Source organism: Rhinolophus ferrumequinum, chromosome 9 (genome assembly GCF_004115265.2).
Source record: "Rhinolophus ferrumequinum isolate MPI-CBG mRhiFer1 chromosome 9, mRhiFer1_v1.p, whole genome shotgun sequence".
Taxonomy (NCBI): Eukaryota; Metazoa; Chordata; class Mammalia; order Chiroptera; family Rhinolophidae; genus Rhinolophus; species Rhinolophus ferrumequinum.
In genome coordinates, this window is record NC_046292.1 from 51,655,407 (window position 1) to 51,681,339 (window position 25,933).

General features: G+C 34.8%; 1 protein-coding gene across 2 annotated transcripts in view; it reads right to left on the reverse strand.

The window, feature by feature from the left end:
- Positions 1 to 10,342: 10,342 nt before the first annotated feature.
- The window catches only part of LRRC40 (leucine rich repeat containing 40), a 47,367-nt gene continuing 31,776 nt past the window's right edge, over positions 10,343 to 25,933 (reverse strand). The window contains exons 10-15 of one of the 2 annotated variants that reach the window (XM_033115102.1): positions 24,658 to 24,766; positions 21,168 to 21,275; positions 18,440 to 18,550; positions 16,580 to 16,657; positions 14,188 to 14,373; positions 10,343 to 11,734 (exon numbers count right to left, since the gene is read on the reverse strand). In XM_033115102.1, the coding sequence (XP_032970993.1) occupies positions 11,629 to 11,734; positions 14,188 to 14,373; positions 16,580 to 16,657; positions 18,440 to 18,550; positions 21,168 to 21,275; positions 24,658 to 24,766 (698 nt within the window). In that variant the 3' untranslated portion in view covers positions 10,343 to 11,628. The remainder of the gene's footprint in view (positions 11,735 to 14,187; positions 14,374 to 16,579; positions 16,658 to 18,439; positions 18,551 to 21,167; positions 21,276 to 24,657; positions 24,767 to 25,933) is intronic. The other variant, XM_033115101.1, reaches the window with a different exon arrangement.

Genomic DNA, 25,933 nt, shown 5'->3' on the forward strand with positions numbered 1-25,933 from the left:
TATATATTTTTGCTCCAAAAGACACATTAGAGCTAATTGTCTGGGTAGGTCTTATTTTCCGGGAAACACAGTCGTTTGCAATTCCCCCCAACCTCCCTTCTTTCAGTCAGAACGTCTGGGTGTTGAAGGCACAGAGTCTCTGCTGGCAGCTTTAAGTGACAGATGTCCTTAAGCTATTTTGGTTCTTAAATATTTGGAACTTCCGGGCCTCTTCTAACAGGATCATTGATTAAAAAGCCAAAAGTTTCGGTTTACTTCTAAGCTAATTATATCCTCCCCCTCACAGCTTAGCCAGCACCCTTGTTTGGGCCTCTCCTTTGCTAATTCTCTCAAAGCCCTGCTTATGTGAGGTTTCTAGTGTTTGCCAACCATTTAATCTTTTTTTCTTCCAACCCCAAGCAAAAAGTAGAGAGAGAACAAGGTGTTCTTTCCCAAAGTCTTTGCGAAACTATTTAAATCCTCTGGCCTTTTCCTCCAAAGGAAACAGTTTCCTTCAGACCACCTGCTCCCCAGCTGCTAGTGTGGTATGTTCTTTCTTAGCAAAACCAGTTCAACCTTCTTTGGAGATTGATGTTTTATAATTTCTTTATGATCTCAACCTGACGATTTAAGGGCAGTCTTGGGTTTGCATACCAAGTGTGCTTTCTCTTTGCAGGGAAGATAAATATCTCCTGAACAAATTTAAATTGTATACAATGTGGCCACACATTTTAAAGCAAATACACCAAGGGTCCACCATTGTTTCACTCTCTTGAACACAGCTTTTGGCTTTCTTTATTGCCTTGTTTCCTATTTCTTCATTTTTTCTCATCCCTTCTCAGGCTTCTGTAAGTTTTGCATGATAGATTTCGTTGTAGAACTTGGAGGTAAGTATCAGAATGGAAATTAGGAACAATTTGTACTGAGAAAGATGAGAAAACTTACCTGAAAGCTATTTATGTACTCCAGTAGTAGGTTTTTTGTTTTGTTAATGCTGGTAGCACCTCTAGATTTTTGGTAGCAACTATTACCTACAAGTATTGTGTGTGGGTGTGTGTGTGTGTGTGTGTGTGTGAGTGTTTTGGAGAATCCTAATTTTGTATTCCTGGGAGCAATCTCTAGGTCAGTGCTTCCTGCCCAGCAGCCAGCACAGTACCCCTACATACAGAGCCCCTTAGAGCACGGGGCTTGTGGCTTCTGCCTGGGGAGTCCTCATCTGTTTTACCACCTACACTCCATTATGCAGAACAAACATGATCGCTTGCTATCTGTACCATAATGTAAAGAGGTTGGGGAGCTCTGCTTTTAGGTACAACAAATGGGAAGATGACCAACATTGGGTTGGAAGTGGGGCCCTCAGCAGCTGAGGGAAGAGAAGAAAGCAGTGAGGAACTGTTAGTTAAAATGCCTGGATCCCTTTGAAACACTCTGTACTCCTCCCCATTCCCACCAGGATGCTGATTGTCCAGTGTATCACCTCCCTGCAAAATAAGTAGTGACTGATGGTCATACTCAAGACTCCATTTACTGGCTTTGATGTTCCTTAGCCAGAATTCACCTGCAAAAGAAAAGGCCCTCCAAATTTGATTTTTCCTCTGTGTTATCATCATACAAACTGTTCCTGACTTACAATACTTGTCTTTCTTTGCTGTCCTTCTGTTTGTTTTAAATTATCCATCTTTGATAGCAAGTCTTTGGGCATACTTGTATTGTTCAACTTAGAAATTAAGTCTTTTGCACTTGATAGAATCAGTCTCATTATGATTGAGACAGATTCTCTAGCAGGTCATCATTCTGATATGTTCTTTATAAAACCAAGAATGTTGCTATTAAACATTACAGATCTATGTTTAGACCACTTCCCAGAAAAAGCCAACAAAACTTGGCGCGTTCTCTCTCTCTCTCTCTCTCTCTCTCTCTCTCTCTCTCTCTCTCTCTCTCTCTCTCTCTCACACACACACACACACACACACACACACACAATCAGGCACTTTTTAGGTTCTCACATATTTCCCCAAAATGATAGTTGCTATTCCTGATTCCTGTGACCTAGGGACCTAGGTCAGTAAAAGCTACTCAAAGGTAAGGGACCATGTCTCCTTTTTTTTTTTTTTTACTTTCCATATTTCCAACATGTTCACCTACCCCCACAACAATATGTACTAGTATTATATTCATCCGGGTCCATAGGTAGGTTTGAATAAATCTAGCTTAGAAAGGTGTGTAAGTGATTCTCTCCGGAGTCTTCCTCTGGACCATCCTAAGACTTGTCTTCTAGCCAATCCATGTGTTTATCATATATATACGTATACATATATATATATATATCCATGTATATGTATATATACATGGATATATATATACATATCCGTATATATATATATATGTATACGTATATATATGTTGAAACAGTTCATTTTTTTCTTGCTGTACATTCAATTTAATCAACAAGTGTGAATAAACAAATGATTTTGAGAATCGTATGAAACATAAATAAGCGGTGGTCCCTCCCATCAAGAAACACAGTCTAGTGGGAGAGAGACACATAAACGTCTAAAAAATGCTACTGTATAGGTACAAAATATGAGAGAAGAATAGAGAACAGCCTATTATCACTTTCTCTCCCATTCTAATAAAATGGCAAATGCTTCCTTTCAGCTTTATTGTTTTTATAATGTGGATGAGGAATCTTTTTCTCTTTCCTTAGGATGGCAGGCTCCTATCTCATTTATATGTTCTTTTCCAAAAAGGGCAAAGTCTCAGGTGGCAATGGGTATGTAAATAACTCAGTAGCATCTTGAATGAACCACATCACGGAGGGATAGTCACGAGGTTAGCTAAGTTCTCACTTTCCACTTTCACTTGACTTTGTCCTTTCAAGAGGTTGCACCTTACAGGTCAAAGTCAGAGGGGCTGCAGGGATCCAGGGCAGCTCTTCCTGTAGGGAGGGCACTGAAGCTTGATAACAAAGGTCTACTCTTCCACTTGAAAAGATGAATCTGAGGAAAGCAGAAAGTACAATGGTTAACCTTTAGTATCTTTTGAAATTTTGCTTTAAAATAATTCATATTTGTTTTAAACACCTAAGAAAAATGTACATCGTTCTGGTGGATTTGCGTATTTTAAATACGTATCATGTACCTACCTACAAACAAAAGATAACACTCTTTCCTGTTAGCAAACACTCCATTATTAGGGGCATGCTTTGTTTAAGAACAGCATAGGACCCATTAGAATTCAGTAAGAAATGCAACTTGACCAGCACCTATGATAAAACACTCTAGGAAGTGAAAAACAAACAAGCAAACAAAAAACTAAAGACTGGCTGGGATTCTGCAGGTACAGACCAGTCTCAGTCAGGCCATTTAGATGGACGTCTGAAATAGCCACGTGGCGTATCTCCCAGACCCTCCTCTAAGGGTCCCCCAATGTTGACAATTTGAGCTGCCCTGACAACATTTCTAAGCACTAAGAAATGGCAGCTGTCTAATCCGTGCAAGTTATTCTGAGGGAAGAATCTCTTCAGAGATTACATCGGCAAGAGAAACGGCCGATAGGGTTTTATATCCAACATAATCACAGAGGTTTTTGTTTGCTCTTTGAGGTTAAAACCAAGGATTTTTTAAAACTCAGGTTGGGATTAGCCTAGAAGTGAGACAGGCACTGCATAAAAATAGTGGATTCAAAACAAGTAAAGCCATGGTCTGGAAAATTTGCTGCTACTTGTTAATAAAGTGGTGAGTTTTACCTTGGAGCAATTTAGTGTCTTTGTAAATCAACTTAGAAAATGTGAGTTTATTAAAACTATTTGTAATGGATAGTGTAGCATGCCTACATTTGAAAATGAGACACTTAATTATAGGTGTCCTGACCTTCAAGTACTACTTTGGTCAAACTGTTGGAGATCACGTTTGAAAGGTATTGAAAAGACCCCAGTACCTACGTATATTTAGTGGCCAACATGAGGAAACCATCTTTTTATTTTTTCACCATTAAATTGAACTATTTATTTAACACCGCACCTTCATCCAGAAAGAACAGCCACGGAGTATGACGTCCTTGTTTTTTGTTTTGTTTTGGTTTGCTTTATGTTGTTGTTTAGTTATTTGTTCTTAAGACAAGAGTATATGTATTTAAGGTACACATAGTGAAACGATTACTACACTGAAGCTAATTAGCATTTCATCTCACATATTACCTTTTCTTGTTTGTTTTTGGTGGTGACAGCACCTGAAATCTACTCTTTTGGCAAATTTTCAGTATTCAATAAAATATTTAGTACATTCATCATGCGATACATTCAACCTCCAGCCTTATTCGTCATATGCCTACGAGGCAGGCATCATTCCACTCAGAAGTCAGCTTTTCTGATACCTGAATCCTTGTGGTTGAAAGCAGTAAATGTCCTAATATTGGCAAGATTGGTTCTTTTGTGAACTATATTCTTGATTGTATGATAAACTAGAGGAAAGTAGGTAACAGTTATGTCTGTAATTCTTTAAGGAACATGATATAGCAGGGAATCACTTATACAACCTCAAAGAAAATTGAGAGAAATCAAATTGTTTAAAAAATTTGAAGGAGTCAAATTTAAATCTGCAATACATTATGAGATTTGTTACAATTTTAAATTCTTGTCTGAAGAATGAACAGATGTGGTAAAACTATTAAATACAGTAGTGTCACGTGGCCTTTCAGCCTGGAGGAGCTCTGTTTTGCCCAAGGAATGATCTACCAGTGAGAGAATCTGTACAAAGTCACAGAAGTAGCTAATCATTCTCTAGTTTAATCCAGAGCAGTTAGTGTTCCTCTAGGCATCTGCTGCCTGTTTTTAGAGACCATGTCAGACATGAAAAGAAGCAGGCTCTTATTTATCATATGCCACATTCAAAGGCATCGCTGCTTGTGAAGACTCTATTACGTTCTGTTTGCCTGTTTCAGAAACAGATCTGCTTACCTGTTCTTAGTATAAAGCAGTGCTTCACGTAGCTTTCAAGATTAGTCCTGCATCACATTATTCTAATGTTTCCCACCTGCAAAGACCAAGCAAAGAAGCCTCAAATTCTGAAATTCACTGGAATATTGATAGATGAAATTATTTTAGCATATGCAAGATCACTGTATTCAAATCTCTGTTTATTATCAAGTTTGCCTCCAAACTCTACAAGCTGTAAGCACTCTTGGGAAAACAGAAATTAATGGGCTTTTGGCATTTCAAGAACTCATTGTTGAGATTGTCAAGGATTCAGTAAGGAACTCTAACAAATAGAACTGTAACAAACAGTATGCAATTAGTGAGAAAGAAATAAGCATTTCTAGTGAAATCTGTGTGCAGTGCAGGAACACTGCACAAAGAGCGTATTTTATTTAGACTATTTATAGTTAGACGTACCCTAAAGACAACTATCCAGTAATGGCTTGTCTCCTACTTTCTAGGTGATGTCTCTAGTTTTTAATTTGTGTGTGTCTGGAGGGTGAGTCAGGTGAAAGGTGTTACTACTACTTGAAAATCAGCTCCCCAGGAAGGGTCAAATCTGGTCGTATAGTGAATTTCCCTCATTTCCTCAGGGCAATTACATTTAAATATGGGCCAAAGGCTGATGTCACAGGAATGATCTCAGAAAATAGCTTTTTGGGAAGCTTAGGGGACAGGACAGGTGCAGTCTCCCTGGAGCCTCTGAAAGTAAAATGTGTAGGTCTGCTTTTTTCAGACTTTTCTCAGACTAGGCTGAAACTTCCAATTCCTTGTTTCAGATTGTCCTGGAATCCTAAAGTCTGGTTTGATCGGTATATTATCAACTCCAGAATAACAGAGGAGTGTACACAGGGAGGACTTGTATCAGGTGACAGGAAATAATCATTTCCTTAATGAAAAACTAAATTCTAGGTTATTTACACTAGCTGCCTTGATGGGGGAGGGCGGTCACAAATTTAACAGTTGTAGTGGTTTTTGTTTTAACATTTGGGAAGATGTTTCAAGCAATAATATGTTAGATGTGCAATACTTTTATCAGGTAGCGTGTGCTGGCCTTGTAAGGGTAAGACAAGACTTGTTACAGCAGGCTGCTTTTATTTATCAAGCTAAGATGGATGTGCCTTTCGAAGGGCACCTTTTGATTATATGTTTAATTTACCATTTGGGCTGAAGAGTTCAAGCTCCCCAGGATTTTAGTTCTCCTTACGCAAACTACAACACACTTACTGCTTTCTCCCTGCATTTCCCACCTCTCAGCCTACAGGACCAGTTACCAGCAGGCCATTTTGTCCATCTTCATAGGTCTGCCACACGAGAAGCATCCTGTTTCTTTAAATCCCAAATGTTCAAATTACCATGTAGGAACCAACTCCCTATCAATTTTCTCCACATTTAATCCTTGGCTTCTTGTCATATTTTCATTTTTCTGCATTGGTTCCCATGGTAACAAGTCTGTTGGCAGAGAAAGTGTGACTCCGCTTTTAGCCTTCTGCACCAATATAAAATCGGTCTCGTGATCCTTCAAGGGTCATGTACAATCTTTATTAAGTACAAGGGCAGGAAGACTACAGTTCGCTAGGCTAATGCCTCTAATCCCTCATCCCACCGCATGCATCTCCCAGCCTATCCCCAAAACCAGGTCCCCTGACCCAAGAGGAAAGCGTTCAAGGACACCACCAAGAATCCCTTCACTGATTGATACAACCATTCAAAGGGCCCTCCTATCCAACTAGATGCAAGCAGTGAACCTTTTGGTCCAGGAGGTTTCCTCTTCTAAATATCAGTGACTTAATGACAGGAATGCAGAATCAATGCAATGCCCCAGCTAACAATGGCTGCCTGAAGCTACTTGCACTCATTTTTCTATAAAATATTCTCAGTATGCGTCTGAGATGTACACAGCCCGGAGAATAAGTGTGTCCTGAATTAAGCCTTAAATCAGTGTCTAATGGTAAGACGGGGCAGGGTAGGGGGGCATTTAAACAGATTATCTCCTAGTAAGTAGTTTAAGTGGCACAGGAGGGCAGGTCCAGGAGTCTTCCCGAAAAACTGAGCTCCTGAAGATGAGGAAGAGGTAACAAAGATGTGAAGAGGGCATTGTAACTGGTGGCTGGATGTGAGCGAGGGCCAATCAGGGTTCAAGCATGGAGAAAGTAAGAAACCTACTGACAGCTGAGGAACTGGAGCTTAGAGAAAGGAGTTTTTAAGAGTTAACTGTCTGCAGAAAGGGAGCCTGCAGATGAGAGAATAGCTTCATGCAGACTTCGGCCCAACTCTACCTACAACACGTTTTTCATAGTACTATTTCCCTTAATAATAGATTCTATATTTTGCTTTGAATTTTAGAGTTCTGCTACGGCTTGGCATTAAACTATATGCCTAACAACCCCAAATCTCCTAGGTCCTCAATATTTAGAAAAAGGTAGGAATTATTCATAAGAAATTAAATAGTCCTCACACTTGAATGTTTTTGTTTTTGGTTTTTTTTTGGCGGGTGGGGAGAAGTTAACGAATTCAGGAGAATGAAAATAGATGTTAGAAATAAAAATGTGGCTGTCTCAGCTATAGTTAAGAAAATTATCAAATGTAAATTATACCTGTTTTCTGTTGGGTCTTATAAAATATGGGATACTTAAGCACGTTGAAGTTTTAGTTAGCTAATTATATTGTACAAAGATATTTTTGGCCCTTTAAAGGTTATTTTCCTACATTAAGAAAAGTTTTCTTATATTAAAAACTTTTTATTGTGACTCAGGTTTTGTCTCTGTAGAGACTCCTACATAGGTGTTTTTCTTTGTGTACTTGTTTTGCACAGGTAGTGAGGTTAAATAATACCCAGGTATGCAGGTCCACTGACCTTTATAGGATTAAGAAAATCATTTGATGGACAGAAGAAATCACATTGTATTTCTTTGTATCTTTCCATTCCTCTTCCCTTTCCCCAGCACTCTACTAAAGAACATCTCATGTATAGTCAGGAAATCTTACGTTGTAATTTTTTTGGAAAGTCCGTAACAATACCAAGATGAAACTCTCAGGCAGATAGAACATAAAAGCAGTTCACATATTTGCTAGAATGGTCATTTATTCAGAATGTAGTGCTGAAATAAATTTTATTTTCAATACTTGTAGTCTTTCCATTCAGAGGACCCTTACTGGTCTTGAATGTGGAAAAGGCATTTGTTCAGGGCAGTAAGGAATGTTGTATGTTAAGTTTTACTCTCAGAAATTTGGTTTTAGCTTTGATGACACCTAGTGTCAGTGGGATGCAATAAATGTTTTAATACTGCTTTATGTGTAGGCATTTCCCTTTAACATCCTTCACTACATTTTCCTCCTTGAAAATGCAAGCCTTATTATTTTCTGTTTGGAATGAAGAGAAAGATAATTGATAGATAAACCGGATATTTTTGTCTCAAGAGCCAAACAAATTTCTCTTTGTACTCAGTATACAGAAGGGATTTAAGGAAGCTTGTGGATGTGGCATTGTCCTCATATGAAGGAGAAATTTTTTCTATTTGAAAATCATAAGTGACTCTACTGAATTCTATCTGTAAATTTCAAAGACATCTCAAATAACCTTGCAAAAGTAAGGTTTGCAAGTACTGTAGTTTCATTTTTTTCCCATTTTATAGTCACCCAAGGACACCCCCAAGGCACCCAGCTGTATATAAGTAAACCATAATGTGAACTATGGTCTCTTTCTAGTCAGAGAAGAAACATTAAGAGCAGCAATTCTAAACAAAGACAGTGATAGGTTTTTAATTGGTTTGTAAAGAATTATGAGTAAAAGAATACTATGGTTTTTGGTATTTTTTTTAAGTATCCATGAAAATTATTTTCATTCCTAAAGTTTTTGATAATTGATGATTTTGGGGGCATAATCCTTTTATTACTATATAAAGAAGTTCTAATTCCACCCATTTACAGTAATATTTTCATATGCTAACCACACACACACACACACACACACATTTTTCATTTGAAATCATATTAATTTGGTTAGCGAAGTATTTCCCTCTTCTGGAAGTTTTAAGAAAAATTCCTACACAGTGATGCAACATTAGGCCACTATTTTAGTAGAGTCTCAAGACTCATTCTTTTCTTGACATCTGACTTCACTACCATATGTGCAGCACACAGTGACATCTTAAGGCCAAGTAATTAGAGCTCCTTTACCAGAGAAAGAACTTGAGTTGGGATGTTTTCAAAGAAATTCCACTATATTATCAAGTAGTTTTCAAGTTTACAATTTGCAATTGGTAGATCTCTATAAGCGCTTCTTTACTTATGACTTCTTTGCAGTCTCCGTGGACACTTTAATGTGCATTAGCAAATGCTAACATTTTACATAGACATATTGTATATTAATGCATGCATTTCACTGCATAGCGTGTTGACACTCCCCTTGTAAAGCTTTTATGGAAGAAACAACAAGCCACAGCAGTATAGCAAAAGAGGCTTAATCTTTATAAATTGGGGCCTTTTCTGTCTCTTTGCTAGCCTAGGTGGCTATATACAAATTCGAATGGGAGGGGGCAAGAAACACCTTTTAACATTTAAGGTTTTCTACATGGGTGAACTCTAGCCAATTGAAAACTAATTGCTTACTTTAATAAAAAATTTTACCATTTTATAAAAAAATTAAATCACATGTTAACTGAAATGGCTGTATTGTAATTAATATTTTGAGATAATTGTGATTTTGAGCTTAAATTATATATAAAAATTGTCATTTTTGTATGTGTTAAAAAACTACTGTATCACAATTAATAGTACTTTTTAGTTGAACTACATATTGATGTAAATAAAAACTGAATGAAGACATATTTACTACTTTATTAACATAGATTGTGAATGTACTTAATGGTTTTTTTGCAGTATGAGACCATTACCACCTTGAAAGCTGCTTCATTTTATGTGCAAATAAGTCCTATGAATCTATATTTTAAATTTACTGAATCAGTGAAATTCCTTACTTTGTCAGTTAATTTGCAAATGCAGGCTATATTCTCCAGTTTTACTTTATGTATGGACACTAATCAGTAAAGGTGTACAATGTGATTAGAATGCATTTCGAAGATGCTTTCTGTACAGATACAAAATACAGGGACTAAAATAATGCTGTGCAGTGTATAGCAGAGCCATTTTTCGGCTTTGGTGTACTCAACTTTTTCAGTATTTAAAAAAGTGTTTTGAATAACATAAAAGTCTCTTTATTGTATAAATAAAATGTCACCTTATTGTAAACTGTCTTTTGTTTAATATCAAAGCAGATTTCTTAGCCACAGGCCTGTAGTATGAAAAGAACATGTTTCTTTTAAACAAAAACACAAACGTAATTCATATTTGAAAAAATGTAACTTTTATTATGAACATGTACATTTATCTTTATAAGCAATGATTTTTTTCATAATATGAGCATGCCTCAATTATCCAAAAACTATCTATCTACCTACCTACCTACCTACCCATTTATTTATCTATATAAATTAATATACATTCTACTGTTTGCCTTCTTAATAGAATCACATGGTTAGTTTTATCATGACTGATTAACCTACTTCTGATATTTTTGGTATAAATAAAAATGTTTATATATGATTTTTATTAAATGAAGTTCATCTATAACATCTTCCCTTTCAGAAAATTACCACATGACTACAAGTTTAGTATTATGAAGATTACAAGCAAATTTCAAAATTAAGGTCCTGGAAAAAAAAAATGGACAAAGTTGGATTAGAATTCACTCACAGAGTAGATTATGTATACAAATACCTGTTTAGTAAATATTTAAACAAAGCACATTTCAAGATTTCTATGCAGTATATGTTATGTGTTATTTTCAGTTGCTGATATCTATAGAATTAATAAACTAAGGTTTTAGGTACGTCTTTAAAAAGAAACAAAAGGTATTTTTAACTGCTCATACTCTGAGGGAAAAATATGCAGGTCTAATCTCTTTAGATTTCTTGAATCCAGAAGTACTAGATTACTGTTTGGAAACTTAATACTAAGACATCATTGAAAAAACTTGTCAAGTTTTAAAATGAAAATTGTGAGAGTAATTGTAATAACATTTTTACTATTTTCTCTACCAATAACTATATCTTGTGTAGCATTTCTGTGACATTAGAAACCCTGACACAACGACTTCATAAAACATGGGAAAAGGCTAGAAACATTTCAACTAGATTAAAAACAATACAGCAAATATTAATGTAAAACTTATACTGATACCAATATACCACAAAAGTCCTATTACGAGTAATGAAAACTCTTATTTTTTTAAATGTCAAAGTACAATACTGAATAAAATTCAATTTTATGTCGAATAAAAAGAGAAATTGGATGGTCATACTCAAGTAATTTGATCAGATTATATGTCACACAAACAGAAATGGGGAAAAAAATCCACTTCTACAAAAATGCTTTGTCTTTATAAAAATATTAAACTACATTAAATAAGAATTCACTTTTGAAGAAAGCGTTTACTATATTATATGGGAATGAAAATGAGTAGGATAAATCTTGTACAAAACATTCAGAACATATGTATGCATACTATACATGGTCATCACCATCACAAATGTACACAACACCTTAGGAAAATGTTAGTTATCAATGTAAGAATTCAAAGACTTATATTACCAAGATTATAAAACAGCTCCAATTTAAGTAGGAATTCGGTCTCTCAAATATTCAAGAATAGCAGCTGTTCCTTTCATTAATATGGCTGCTCGAGGAACACGGAATGGATTTCCATCTAGTAGTAATGTTCTAAACAAAAGAGAGAAATTAAGAATTTTAACATTTTCCATTCAGGAGGCTTCTAATTTCATTTGCAAGTTTCGGTTTTTTTAAAGATTTTACTGGGGAAGGGGAACAGGACTTTATTGGGGAACAGTGTGTACTTCCAGGACTTTTTTCCAAGTCAAGTTGTTGTCCTTTCAATCTTAGTTTTGGAGGGCGCAGCTCAGCTCCAGGTCCAGTTGTCATTGTTAGATGCAGGGGTCGCAACCCACCTTCAGCTCAAGGTGCCGTCCCTTGCGGGAGTCAAGGACTTGAACCAGCAACCTTGTGGTTGAGAGCCCATTGGCCCATGTGGGAATCGAACCGACAGCCTTCAGAGTTAGGAGCACGGAGCTCCAACCGCCTGAGCCACTGGGCCGGCCCTCATTTGCAAGTTTACAAACAAAAATTTGTGTGGTTTTTCCCTAAGCATTTAAAAAGTTGGAATTATAACTACAATAATAACCAAAACAACATGAATTGAATACTTATTATGTGAAAGGTACTGTGCTAAGTAGTTTAAATTCACTGACTCTCTTAGTTATTTTAACAACCCTAGGATGTACACACCATTAATATTCCTATTTTAGAGGTAAAGGAAATGCAAATTTAGGGAAGACAGACTTACCTAAGATCACACACAGCTATTAAAGGGAGGAGCACTGAACTACCATTTAACCCATCCTCTTCTCAATCTTATGATGACCACATACTAAATGGTTGAATTCTATACCTCACAAGTATACAACGAGCATACCAACAAGTACTCGGTCCACAGACTATAATGTAATCAATATATACCCCACCTGGGGAAACAGTAACACGTCTGCCTTCTCACACCCTTGACCAGGTACACATATAAAAATCTATTTACATGTTCTGAAAGAAAGTTCAATTTAAGATTTAAGAGCTTGTTGGTTTATTTCTTTGTATAATTAATGAAATACCTTAAATTATAAGATAGAATTTTATTAATGTTCAAGTGCTTGTGAAAACGAAAGTCAAAGAATTCACACCATATCATACAATAGATCTAAATTTTATATCTTCAAATACTTGTATGTATCTTGGGAATTCTATTAAAGATTGATTTTCGTAATTTATAAAAAAATGAGTTAAGTACAGTCAATCCTCGTTACTCACAGGCTTCATATTTGCTAATTGGCCTACTCATTAAATTTATTTGTAACCCGAAAACCAACAGATATGGCATAGCACTTTCAAAGTCATTTTTGGACGTGCACAGAGCAACGAAAAATTTGAGTTGCTTGATAGGCACACTCGCAGCTGAAGTTGAACAAGGTGACGCTTTGCCTTCTTGTTTCAGCCCTCATACTGTAAACAAGTGGCCTTGTTGTGGTCTGTTCTGTGCAACATTTTTTTTTATTTTTGTACTTGTCGGTGATTTAACTGTTTAAAATAGCCTGCAAGTGTAGTGCTGAAGTGTCGTCTAGTTTTCTTAAACAAGGCTGTCATGTGCCTTACAGAGAAAATACATGTTAGATAAGCTTCATTCAGGCATGAGTTACAGTGCTCTTCGGCCATAGTTCAATGTTAATGAAGCAATACTATTAAATAAGGTATTTCTTAATACAGAAGCACACAAAAAATAAGGTTATGCATTGATTAGTTGATGAAAATGTGACCCAGAGGCTCCAAAGAACCTAACTCGTGTACTTCCCCTAAGAGTAATGGTTCAGTATTCACTAATTTGGTGTTTACAGAGACTTTATAGAATACAACTGCTGCAAATAATGAGAAGCAACTGCATTTGCCTCCTATAATTCACTACAAAGACGTACCAGAGCAGATGCCAATGCTGTCCTAGTAAAATGTGTCAAACCATCACATGCCGTTTTCAGTAATGAAATTACTTCTGACACATTCTGCTTAACTACTTGGCTTTCTGTTGACATCTCAGGCTCCCTTTATAGTCACTTAACAAGCTCTTATTGGGAGCTTACTATATTCCAGGCACTGGGACAACTCTATCTAAAGGAGGACAAAGAGATGGTACGAGTCTAAACAAAGCAGGATGGAAAAGCAGGAGCGACTAACTGTGTCTGGAGAATAGGGAAGGTTTGCAAAGGTGATATTTAAGTTGATTACTGATAAAAGCAGGATAAAGGCATTTGAGGCTGAGGTAACAACATACACAAAGAGTGAGGAAGACCATGCCCCAGAATGAAGCCGACTTGAAATAAATGGTAGTGTTCTGTCATTAGATTTTAAAAACCCTATACGCACAGCTAAGGAGTTTATATTTCCCTGACATTTTTACACAATAAAAATGAGAAAAGGATCACTAGAAACAATCATTTACTATATTTAAATATACTTTTACTTCAATTTTCCTGCAATACCTCAACAGAGATAAACAAAATGACACTTCAATAAATCAATCAAATAAATGGAAAAACTTAGTAAAATGGTGTAGTTACCTTAAGTTCACACAATTACCGAGCTCTGGTGGAATTTGTAGGAGGTCATTATTTTGAAGGTCCAATGTGATCAGATTTTCCATTTTCTTCAATTTTTCAGGGTCCACAGATCCAACCTGATTGTTACTAATCAAAATTGTTTCAAGTGTAGGGATGTGATATAGAACTTCAGGTAGTATTTTGAGCCTATGAATATATGAACAGAATAAGTATATTGGAATCAGAGGAAAAATCATTCCTTCAAATACATGATCTGAAGTTTGATATCATGAGATAAAGTTTTGTGTAGTGTAAGTTATTTTATATAAGTCCTCTATTTTCAAATTTCCCAGAAAATAAAGAAAATGGACTACTTTTGGAAATTTGGAAATATGTTAAGTGGACAGACTTGTGGCGGTTTCTATTTATTGTATAAAGTCAAACAAAAGTTGGAGTCCATTCTCCCATGTTTTCCTTTTCATAGCCAGGAGATAAGGAAATTTCTCAGATTCTCTATAAAATGTTTCCATGTAGATATTCTTCCTTACTTCACTTTTATTTCTTATAAAACAGAATCACTGCCATTAAGTGAAAATTCAAGATTTATATTTTGCTTTTACTGAAGTTTCAAAAATAAGTGCATTTTGGCTCCTGAGAAGATGACTAACGTTGGCTACAAGCTTCCTCATCCAAAGTAACCCTTAAGATGCCACAAGATTGATGAGAAGTCTAATGGCTCTCAGAACAATGAACACAAAGTTGCTGAGGATCTCTTGGGGTACAGAGGCTGGCACGGTTTCAGTGTGAGGCAAACTGCGGGCCTGGACTAGAAAAGACGAAGATGGGCTGAAGGAGAACTTTCTAGCTGTGACCTTTTCACTTCCCACACTGCCCTTCCTTGGCTGCGTCGATACAAAAAAAATGCAAGAGCGAAGGGTCAACTCCAGGGAGCACTGACATTCCAGAGGGACTGGGGAGCCAACAAGCAGGAGTGCAGACGCCGCTCAATGCTCCCTCCTCCTCTGCTTCCCCACCAACCCGAGAACAAGGTAATTAAAAAGCATGCGGCTCATCTGCCAACACGGAAGTTAGGGTTAGCTTTTGCCACCTCCCCACACATTACCTGACAATGCAATTGACAGCTGAATAAACAACTCATGAATTGATAATTCAATTCACAAATAAAAATTAGGAGAGATCTGAGAAGTACATACATATATTTTTAAAGAATGACAACAATAGTATAACCTACAAATGAGAAAGCAAAAATAGTATAACCTACACATGAGAAAGCAAAAATAATGGAGCAGACAGAACAAAAATTTAAATAGGGAGCATTTTCACATCACTGTGCCTTGGCTTCCTCACTTCCCAATGAGGAATAACAGTACAAAATGTATACACTGTTATAAGGATTGAGTGAATATATTTGAAAACCTTAAGGTAGTAGCTGGAATACAGTAAATGTTAGCTATTAATATTTAAACTAAATTGTTACCAAAATCAACTTTCATCATAGAAAACAATATAACGTTGTTAAGAGCCCAACTTTGGAAGTCAAACCACCTGGGCTCCAATCTCAACTCTATAATTAACTATCTCTGTGAACCCTAGGAGAGTTCCTTAACTCCTAATCCTTCATTTTTAACTGGCCATAACAACAGAACCTACTATGTAGGGCTTTTGTGAGGATTAAATGAGAAAGTACGTGTACTTAGTCCAGTACTTTGGGAGCAGATAAAAAGCTCCCAATAAATATTAGCTATCCTTAATTATTGGCAGTATCTTTACAGTGATTGCAGAATAAACTCTGTTTCATTTGGCATAAAAAGCTCTTAAAGGGCTGGCTACTGCTTACATGCTCAATTTCATTTGTTCTTTCTATTCTTCCCACTCCTCACCTCATGGTCTGAGCCATACTGAACTTCTTGAAGGGTCCCAAAGATATGCTCTCACATCCCTGAGCTTAGTACCATACATGCTATCTGCTCTGCCTGAGATGCCCTATCCCTGGGTATCTGGTGAATCTCTATCTACTTTTCAAGTCTCTGTTTCAATGCTACTTCCTCTACTTACACTTTTGGAAAAGGAAACACTTTTGTCTATGCACTAAGCTTCCATTATAGCAATTATAATTATTTGAATATTTGTTTTCCTACTAGGCCACAAGTTGCTTAAAATGGTTAAAAGGAACAAAAAAATCTACTGGACATCAGTTGTGAAAATTCTAAGATAGCAATATCACTTTCAATTCTAAGTAAAACTAAGTGAAAATAAACCTGGATAGTGACATAAAGTAAAAACATAGGGCCCTTTTGTGTTTTTGGCTCTTTTTTGTTGTATTCTCTAGTAAGACTTACAAATTTTCCACAGAATAATTGTTAGTCACAGATTTATCTGTTCTGTCTCTTACCTGTTAAAGGAAAGATTGATTGTTTGTAGTCTTATCAATGATTCCATTTCTTCAGGCAAAGAACTTAAAAAATTGTTTCTAAATTGGAAAAAAAAAGATAATTTACAAAAAAAGTTTGTACAACTTTAATAATGAAATTTTGAAAAATTATTTAAAAATTACGTCGCTCAGTTTGTCAATCTTTGACCTGATCTCCTTAAGGCTGAGTCCTAACAATGCTAAATCAGTCGGCTGCCTCAGGTATTTGATTAGTGTACCAAATCCTAATACCAATATGTCACCAATTCATAATGCAATCAACTCTTTAATAATAGATTTAGCAACACAAAGACTGTAAACTAATCCCTTATCTCCTTCAAACTGAGCTCAGCAATACTTCTCACGGTCAGCACGCTTTAGATCACACCTGTATGTACCACATTATTTCATACCACAGATATTTGATTGGTGTTAATTCATAGGTCTTGCATACAGACATGAAATTCTATTCCAAAAAGAACTGAAATATTATACAGAAAAAATGAAAACAGGAAAGCAACGAGATTCTACATATTTAGAAACTTGGAGCTGTCTACTACGTAAGTATTAAGCAAGTCCATTTCCACTCTAAGTTTAGAATTTCAATTTGCACAATGCATTTTGGGGGGGATCTTATGATGAAACAAGGCAGTAAACAGAATCTCATTTACTACTGGAAGAATCTGGGAACAATGTTAGAAGAAAGGTTAACAAGGTAGAAGAATTCTAGAGGCTGTATAACTAATAATAACAGAAAATATCTATGAGAAAATTACATCCAAGTACATGGCTACCTATTACAACTAAATAATGTTCTCTAACCTATTTCTTTGTGTTCAAAAGTCAAGCCTAATCTGTAAGTGTATATATATAAATACACACACACACGCTGAAGAATGGGACAAAAAGAAAGACAGCAGCAATGGGACATGAATTCATTCTCCCTGCTGTTAATACTGAACTAAAATATGGTTTTACACTGTTTTGCCAGTGTAATTGCCACCTGAAAATAGAAGCAAGTCTACGTTTAGTAGGAGCAGAGTATTAGTAGATTTGCTCTCAACCCGCAAGCAAAATATTTTTATCTCTACAGGAAGAATAAATCCTCAAACAGATATAATTTACCTTATTGTTATTTGACTACTGCTTGAGTAGAACAAGAGGAGCTATACTTTAAATAAACTAAAAACACACTTAGTAACAATACCTGAGCAGTAAAAAGCCCAGTAGTAGAGATATACTTTATAAATAGTTTTAAAGTCCAAATAAATAAATGACTATCTAACCCTGAGACATACATTATTACCCTCAAAGAGCTGTGATACTTCTGATCCTGTCACTTCAACTTAGAATATACTTAAATTTAACTTTACAGAGCCATAAGTAGTTTTTCTTTTTGTTGCCACTCATAGTGTTCTTTTTTTTTTTGTCTTTCTGGCCTTGCATGTTTCATATAATTTTTTGAAACCAAATAGGTTCTTTTTAAGAGAAGCCATGCTAGCTGCTGTGCCAGCATGGGGCTTTGAAAGTTTTATGCTGTTATTTTCAGGAAAGGAACAATGTGAAGCAAACACTTTCCATGTATCATTTCTAATTTTGCATAAGCATGGATCTAAAGAATGTGTTCAGATTTTCTAGTATTTTAAATAGTTCTCTCATTACTTGTACAAATGATAGCTATCTGATTAAAATATTTCCCAAATGCTTGATTTTAGGTTTCTCCTAATATATTAATAAACTAATAACAATTTCCATACTTAGGAAAATATGAGGGAAAGGGTAAAAGTTAGGCAAAACTCAAAGACAAATTATAAAAAAGTGAAGAAATAATTCAATAAATACCTGAGATCTAAAAAAGTCAATTTCTGAAGCATACATAATTCCAAAGATACAAAAGAAAGCTTATTAAAACTGAGATTGACATCAGAAACCATTTCCTTTAGTTCTACAATCCTGAAACAAAAATAATTTCAAAATGTTAGCACTTGAGTTCACTGTCAGAACTTCAAAACTATAAGCAGATCATAGAAGGGAAAATCCTGTAATTATTTCTGCTAATTCAGATTTTTTTGTAACTTCTACTTTTCTCACAAAAATTTCAATCAGTTTGGATGTGTAACTGATAAAAATATATTTTTTAAAAACAGCCTTAACCTTATCTGTCCCAAAAATTCTATTGTCCTTAAATGTATATTGAAATTTAAGAACCTCTTTATTTTATATTTGAACCAGTTACAAAGAAGAAAAATCAAATCTAGGCAATTTTTTATACTATATTCTGTCAATGACTTGAATCCACAAAATAAACTGTTACACATATATTCTGGAACACAGTACTTTTCTTTATAGACTGTATAAAATAATACCATCTGGGTAATTCAAAGTGCTTTTTTTTTAAATATGATATCTCAACATTTTAGAAGTATAGCGTAGTATTTGTTATCTACTAAATTATCATTACATTTAATCATGATGGGAAGAAAACATTAAGTTAATTCCTAGGTTTGGAAAGTGTCACTACTAAGTAACTTAAGTCAAAGACTTACAGAGGAAGAATTAAACATTTCTAAGTAAGCCTAGTCAAGTTGAGTAGTTTTAAAGTATGTTATTAATGTAACTACATAAGAACAAGAAATGTTATATGTGATTTGCCAAAAAATTAATTAAACTATAAGTCATTTTTATCTATATTAGCAAAGAAAAAAACAAAGAATATCAGATGCTGTGCTAAAGAAGATATAGTGAGAGATACATGAGTTTGGATATGTATGTAACTGATAAAACTTTTTTGGCAAATTTTTGGATATATGTATCGAGAGTCATTGTCTTTCATTTCATAATTCTTCTGGAAATCTGGCCTAAAGGAACAATATGTTTTGGTTTTACTTATTGCCATAATCAACTTACAACATATAAATTAGATTTCAAAAGTATTGTTTACAACATAGGGAACTACTTATGACAAATTAACCACGCAAGATACAAATTGTAATATAATTATAAATGGGGAATAGCTTGATATAAAATATACCACGAGTTAATAGAATAAATCAGTGATGGGACTAAAAACAATTTGTCCTTTCATTTAGTCCAAGATTTTATTAATAAAAATTACTTTTACAGTTAGAAAATAATATGGTGAAAACTGATTTGTGAAATAAAAATTTAAGAAAGAGAGAAAGTGGTTCAGAAATTCTCTACAGCAAGGTCTTCTCTGGCCTTCTAAACTGCTAAAAATATGATGAAATAACTGTGGTAATAGAGTAACATATTGTTTTGCATAATAACCAGACCATGGGATAAAATGAGAAAGTAAATAATAAGGTAAAATCTTTTAACTCCTTCCATCTTCGTTCTCAATTAGCTTGCTCGATCCAGGATCCCCAAGGTAAACTTACCCTATCTGATAGCAAATCTAAATGCTCAACTCTTCTTTCAAATATCCTCTAAGACCTTAAATAGGAGAGAATGAGATGGACTAGATCCCCATTTGCAATGGAATTTCTTAGTTATCGTCTTTTATCACCTACATTCCCTAAACTATGCTCTGTAAAATAGAAAGCAAATTATAGTTTGTCTGACTTGGTAAAAATTTTGAACATCTGAAAAATTCTTTTTGTAGTCAGATGAAAGCCATTCTATTTTCCCAAATCATCTTTTTAAGTACTTAAGTGCTTACTACGGGCTAGGCACTCATTGAGTGCTTTATGTGGATTATGCCATTTAATTTAACTCTTATAAATAGGTACCATTATTATCTCTACTTCACAGGTGAGAAAACCAAGAGCAGCTAGTTGCCCAGACCAAAGCCTCCAGCTTGTAGATCTGGGATACAGATACAAGCAATTGACTCTATTGCCCCAAGTTCTTTAACATTGTCCTATTTTTTTGCCCTTACTGTTGTTTTAATTGCAAGGTTATTTGTCAACTTTTTTTGGATATATAGTTTACTGCGAGAGAACAATCGTTTTTAAAAGTTCAACATATACCAATTTTTTCTTATGACCTAAAGATTTTGCTATGATTAACATAAATAAAGATGTATTAAACGGTACAAAATACAATGCAAACAACTTCTAATATGTGGAAGTGAAGAATCCTTTTCTGGAAGGAAAACATTAACAGGACTCAGTCAATTTTGTTCTTACTGTTAGTGGAAAAATTCAGTAGCTTGGCAATTCATTAATATAAAGCCCCAGATAAAAATTCCTATTAATCTACATGGACCAGCTCTGTATGGTCTCTTAACACTTTCCTCTAATATTTAATTACATGGAAAAAAGTAATTCAATACTTTTAATAATTCTAATATCTATTTTCCAAATTTAAAATATAAAAAAGAAACAAAGTTTTAAAAAACTTACATACATTTCATAACAAATATTAAAAGTATCTCAGGGAATACTTCAGTAAATTTTGCTAAAATTCTTAACTGTTATTAATGCAAGAAATTTCACACGTACTTTCAAACTAAAAAACTATGAAAAATAATTACTTTCGAAACTAAGATGCAAACACAACTGAGAATGAGTCACAACTTAATTCAAATGGCATCATGAACAGTTCTTACCTTTTTGGAATTTCACATAGCAGGTTCTTACTAAAGTTAATAGAAGTGATAATGTTGCTTTTGACTGCATCAAACACTTCATCAGGAACCAAAATTGTTTGTTTATCACTAAATGAAAAATGGTTTAAGAAATGCATCATTTTTAGCAGTCCAGATAAATATGATTATTACTTTTCACCTTTACAGAACTTTAAAGATTTATAAGAAAAATTTTGAAGGCAATTGATTATTTAGTTCTGTAAAGAGTGCCACAAAAACCTGCCAACCCACAAAATGTTAACCATCAGGAATTCAGACAACATACTGTGTCACAACACAACACGTTGTGCCATACCTTCTGAGCATTCATATACTCAATGTGAATAAAAAGCAGAGATACATCTTCATAGTCTAAGATGTCTACAAGTCATATAGTAAATGGACAGTAATATAGTAAATGGATTCCTTTACCTCAGTATAGAATGAAATCTGTAATTGGAAAAACCGCTTTTGCTCCTTTTTTTAAAATCTCTAATGGGTTATCTGTCAACTTTCTTTGGGTATACAGTTAACTGCAAGATAAGGATCATTTTTAAAAGTCCAACATTATACTAAATTAGTCTTCTCGTGAGCTAAACCAATTTCTCTCTCCTTTAGCATGTGACAAGGCAGACAGGATAGTGGCTTTAGAATAAACTATCCCTGGAACTACCATTAACGAGCTTTGTAATTTACCATCCCTGAACCTCAGTTCTGTGAAATTAGAATGTAAAGGATTATTCACTGTTATTTATGCCAGATCTTCTGCAAATGTAATAAACTTCCTTTTCAGTAAGATTAAAACTTTCAGGAGGATTTTCAATAAAATACAATCTTGAAAGTGTAGAATTCTGACATTTGTAGATTTAACAATTTGTTGATGTTGTATAATTAGCTGTTATCCTTATGTTCTTCATACAATTTTTAATGCCTAACACATTATCCACTTAAAAGACTTCAATGGAATGCCAAATGACTGACAGTATGTACAAGAAAACAATATTATATGGGAGAACTGTGTTTAAGAAAGGCATTGTAATAGATAGGTAAAAAGATAGCCTAAATTTCATAATTATTATGCCTTCTACTTCTGCTTTAGGACTCCTTGTTCTGCTGTGCAGATGCAACATTTTTATCTCTTCAATCAGATATGCTCAAGTCATGGGGAACTGATTTATTCTAATCAAACTTGGAAGATTCATGCTATTTTAAAAAATTTAGTTGAAGGCATGCCCTGAGATTAGGAATTTATTTGTATTTTCCAATTAAAGTATATGTGGAAAACAAATTACAATAAATTTAGAATCTAAATAACCTAAGATGTATGGTCTTAAGTGCTATCTTTATTATGCTTTTGTGGTATCTGTGCCTTTAAAAAGTGGAAATGGCTTACTAACAATTGTCACCCCAATAAACTTTAAAGGAAAGGAAAAAAAAGCGGAAATGGCTATCGCAAACAAAATTGTATCAATGCAAGTTTATAGACTGTTTGGAGAATGAAAAGCAACAGCATATGTATTTAGCACAGTGCCCAGCACAGAATAGTGACTGAAGAATGGTATCCATTCAGAATGGAGGTAAGGGAAGCCAGAGATAAAAGATATTCTAAACTAAGAAATTCTAAGGCAGGAAATGAGACTGTCTCATCATTCAGTGTGTATGACACCTAGCTTACAGTCTGATACCTAAGTAGGCTTCAAAAATATCTATTGAATAAATGAGGAAGATAAGACAGGCTGTTACCATGCTATGCTATGAGAGAAGAGAGACACAAGCATAAGTATGGAAGAGAACTACCTTGTGTTAGTGTCAAAGAAGGAAGTTGGTCTAGAGTAATAATTTCTACATACATCAGAGTGGCAAATGAGAGGTGAGAATAATACCAAGTTTCCCTGAAAATAAGACCTAGACAGTCAATCAGCTCTAATACGTCTTTTGGAGCAAAAATTAATATAAGACCCGGTCTTATTTTACTTATAATATTTACTTATAATAAAATATATGACCGGGTCTTACATTAATTTTTGCTTCAAAAGACGTATTACAGCTGATTGTCCAGCTAGGTCTTACTTTCGGGGAAACACGGTATGAAAGAAACACAACAAATCTGAAAAGGGACTATCCTGACTGCTGAGAAGGTGGTTCCTACTGACACATTAAGGAAAAGAAGCCAGACACTGATGCTGGCTGCATGGATAATTGGATAAATGTAGTCACCTGTCTGATTTAAGTGTGTATTCTTTTGTATTTTTATTACAATGCCCACATATGTACAATCACTGCAAGAGCTTTGACAGTATTGGTTATTTTTGTCTTTGTTGCCTTAGATAGTACTGAAAGAACACTTGACAACCACTCCCAATCTTTGCACAGGTATCTTCTTTCCCCAATCGAATACACTTCCACAATATATTAACATTTTTAGGCTTTTGTCTCAATTTATATAACAACAATGTTCATATTTAATATATGTGCTACCAGAGCATATTATTATTATTTTTTTAACTTTTATTTATTTTAAGTGTGTTTTTCTAGGATCCATCAGCTCCAAGTCAAGCAGTTCTTTCAATCTAGTTGTGGAGGGAGCAGCTTACAGTGGCCCATGTGGGGACTGAACCGGCAACTTTGTTGTTAAGAGCACCGCACTCTAACCAACTGAGCTAACCGGCCGACCCAGAGCATATTATTATTATGACATATTATTTGACGTGCATTCAGATATATTAATGGATACAACCTCTCAAGCTTTCCCTACTTGAGGTGTTCATTAACTAAATTATACTTATTTACTAATATATACCCCTCCCACCTCCACAATATAAAATCTTCTCTGGGTGCTAGAGGCAGAAAATTTTATTACCAACTGATAAAAGTGAACTGACATCTTGGGATGCTTAACCATGGAGCTGGGCTCCCGTTGACTCTCTAGCCCTAACTTCCTGTTAAACTTTGTGGTAACTTCAGGGGTAGGGATGCTAATAAATAGAATAGCCATCTTGAAACCTGGCCATTATTTTCCTTCTTCACGGGGAACTAGTTGGAGCCCCGGTTGGAGGTGTGCGTTCCCGCACTGCGGTGGTGGTTTTTGTTTCTTTTTCCTTTTTTCCCCCAATAAACCTTTTTTTTTCCTTGTGGATTTATCTGGAGAGTTATTTTTGTCAGTCTATACCAACCAATACTGCCACTCTTTTATTTTTTATAACAACAAAATATTTATTACAAAAATTTTACTATTAATAACCACTGGTCTATCTCTTAAGCATAACAAACACAAATTACCTGAGGAATGGGCATTTAAGTTCATTGTACTTTCAAGCTTTTATCTCATCATTGTTTTTGCAACTGCTATTATTCTAGGTTAAGCACTAATGCATTCTGATGAATTCTTCCTTACCAATTGTCCTTTTTCAGAAGGAATATTTCTGAAATTTTCCTATGTGTTTTGCAATGTCCACATAAACGAATTACATACCTATAGTCTAATATTTTTAATGTGGTGATGGCATGCATGTTGACTCTGGATTCACTTGGTAGTGTCATGGCAGTCTCAATAACAGAGTCTCTTTGGTTAGCTTCATCCTCTGGGAAAAAAAGTTATATAAAACCAGTCAGTATTGATACTACAAAGCCATTTTTAAAATTTTAAAATTACATAAAAACAGTACATATAATTTCCAGAAATTATTGGGGAGAATGCCTTTAGTTATACGCTTCATTTCCAATAACTCAAGTCTGAGTGTGCATTTAATATTTAATACAAAATAAAGTTACTATATATGGCTTCAAAATCTATTAATAAATCCTACCATAAGGAAATTTAGAAGTAGGAAAGAATACTATAATGTCTCAGAAGAAATAACAACAAGCAATCCTTCTTCTTAAGCAAAATATTAGTCCATTAGAAGAAATCTGTTAACAAAACAAAAAGATTATTTCCCACAAAAGTCTACCAGACAAGCATAGACCTATCCTTTCTTTCAGTTTAGGATACAATGAAGCTGATTATCCCCAATCACTTGAAATCTGGTAATTTGCATAATCAAGTAAGCTTTTAATACATTTATTTATGTTAAGACTTTTTTCTGAGCAAGTGCAAGACTTTATTTTCAACAGACATTTCCTAGCATGCCTGTATACTCACACATTCACAATCAACCCTGTCACTAATCTCCAAGGACTGCTTAACACTGCCTTGTATGGTATTAAATAAAAAGCAAACAGAAATCACACACATTTAAAAGAAATGGCTTTGTGATGTTTTGGCAAAAGAGACTTCAGCTATCTAGACAGAAGTAAAATAAAATTATAAATTTTCAGCAATGTGAAAAAGATGAAACAGTTCTAGTATTCAAACACAAGGAGCAGAAGGCACGCCCAAAGAACGTAAAAAAATGAGCAGTATCCCTGATCTTGCTTCAGCCCAGTGGGCATTTAATGAACATTTGTTAAATATTACTAAGTGTATCTCTCTTGCATTGAGCTCATCAGTTGTTCATCAGTCAATAATTTTTAAAACTATTATTTCCCCTGCAAATATCATATATTTTATTTATAGAAGTAGCACAGAATAAATGACAAAATATCAAGTAGAAATAAAATACATCAAGGAAAAATTAATATCAAGTGAATGATTCGATATGTAGAAGTTCCTTAGCAGTTTGGATATGTCAAATTAAAGAATATGTAATATATATTGCCAAATTACATCAGCAGAGACAATATTAAACCAGCAAAAAACCCCAGCATTA